Source organism: Trypanosoma conorhini (genome assembly GCF_003719485.1).
Source record: "Trypanosoma conorhini strain 025E chromosome Unknown Tco_14.4_contig_00283, whole genome shotgun sequence".
Classification (NCBI taxonomy): Eukaryota; Euglenozoa; class Kinetoplastea; order Trypanosomatida; family Trypanosomatidae; genus Trypanosoma; species Trypanosoma conorhini.
In genome coordinates this window covers 8,801-9,356 of record NW_021704364.1, presented here as the reverse complement: position 1 = coordinate 9,356, position 556 = coordinate 8,801, and the positions used below count along the sequence as shown (strand labels likewise).

General features: G+C 73.0%; 1 protein-coding gene across 1 annotated transcript in view; it reads left to right on the top strand.

Annotated features, from left to right (window-relative positions):
• Tco025E_05084 (uncharacterized protein) overlaps positions 1–555 on the top strand; it is a gene marked incomplete at both ends in the record, with an annotated part of 684 nt that extends 129 nt beyond the window's left edge. The window contains one exon of the mRNA XM_029371987.1: positions 1–555. This exon is cut by the window's left edge and continues 129 nt beyond it. Coding sequence (XP_029227978.1) covers positions 1–555 — 555 coding nt within the window.
• Position 556: the final 1 nt, after the last annotated feature.

The following is a 556-nucleotide window of genomic DNA, read 5'->3' as shown; positions in this document are numbered from 1 at the left end:
GACGGGCTGCGTGCGCGGCTGGACGAATTGGCACGCGAGCGCAACGGCCTGCAGGACGAGGTGCGGGAGGCTCGTGGGGCTGCGGCGCAGCTCGAGGCGCAGTTGCGGCAGTGTAGCGAGGACCGCGAGCGGCTGAGCGACGAGCTGCATGCGGACGCCGACGGGCTGCGTGCGCGGCTGGACGAATTGGCACGCGAGCGCAACGGCCTGCAGGACGAGGTGCGGGAGGCTCGTGGGGCTGCGGCGCAGCTCGAGGCGCAGTTGCGGCAGTGTAGCGAGGACCGCGAGCGGCTGAGCGACGAGCTGCATGCGGACGCCGACGGGCTGCGTGCGCGGCTGGACGAATTGGCACGCGAGCGCAACGGCCTGCAGGACGAGGTGCGGGAGGCTCGTGGGGCTGCGGCGCAGCTCGAGGCGCAGTTGCGGCAGTGTAGCGAGGACCGCGAGCGGCTGAGCGACGAGCTGCATGCGGACGCCGACGGGCTGCGTGCGCGGCTGGACGAATTGGCACGCGAGCGCAACGGCCTGCAGGACGAGGTGCGGGAGGCTCGTGGGG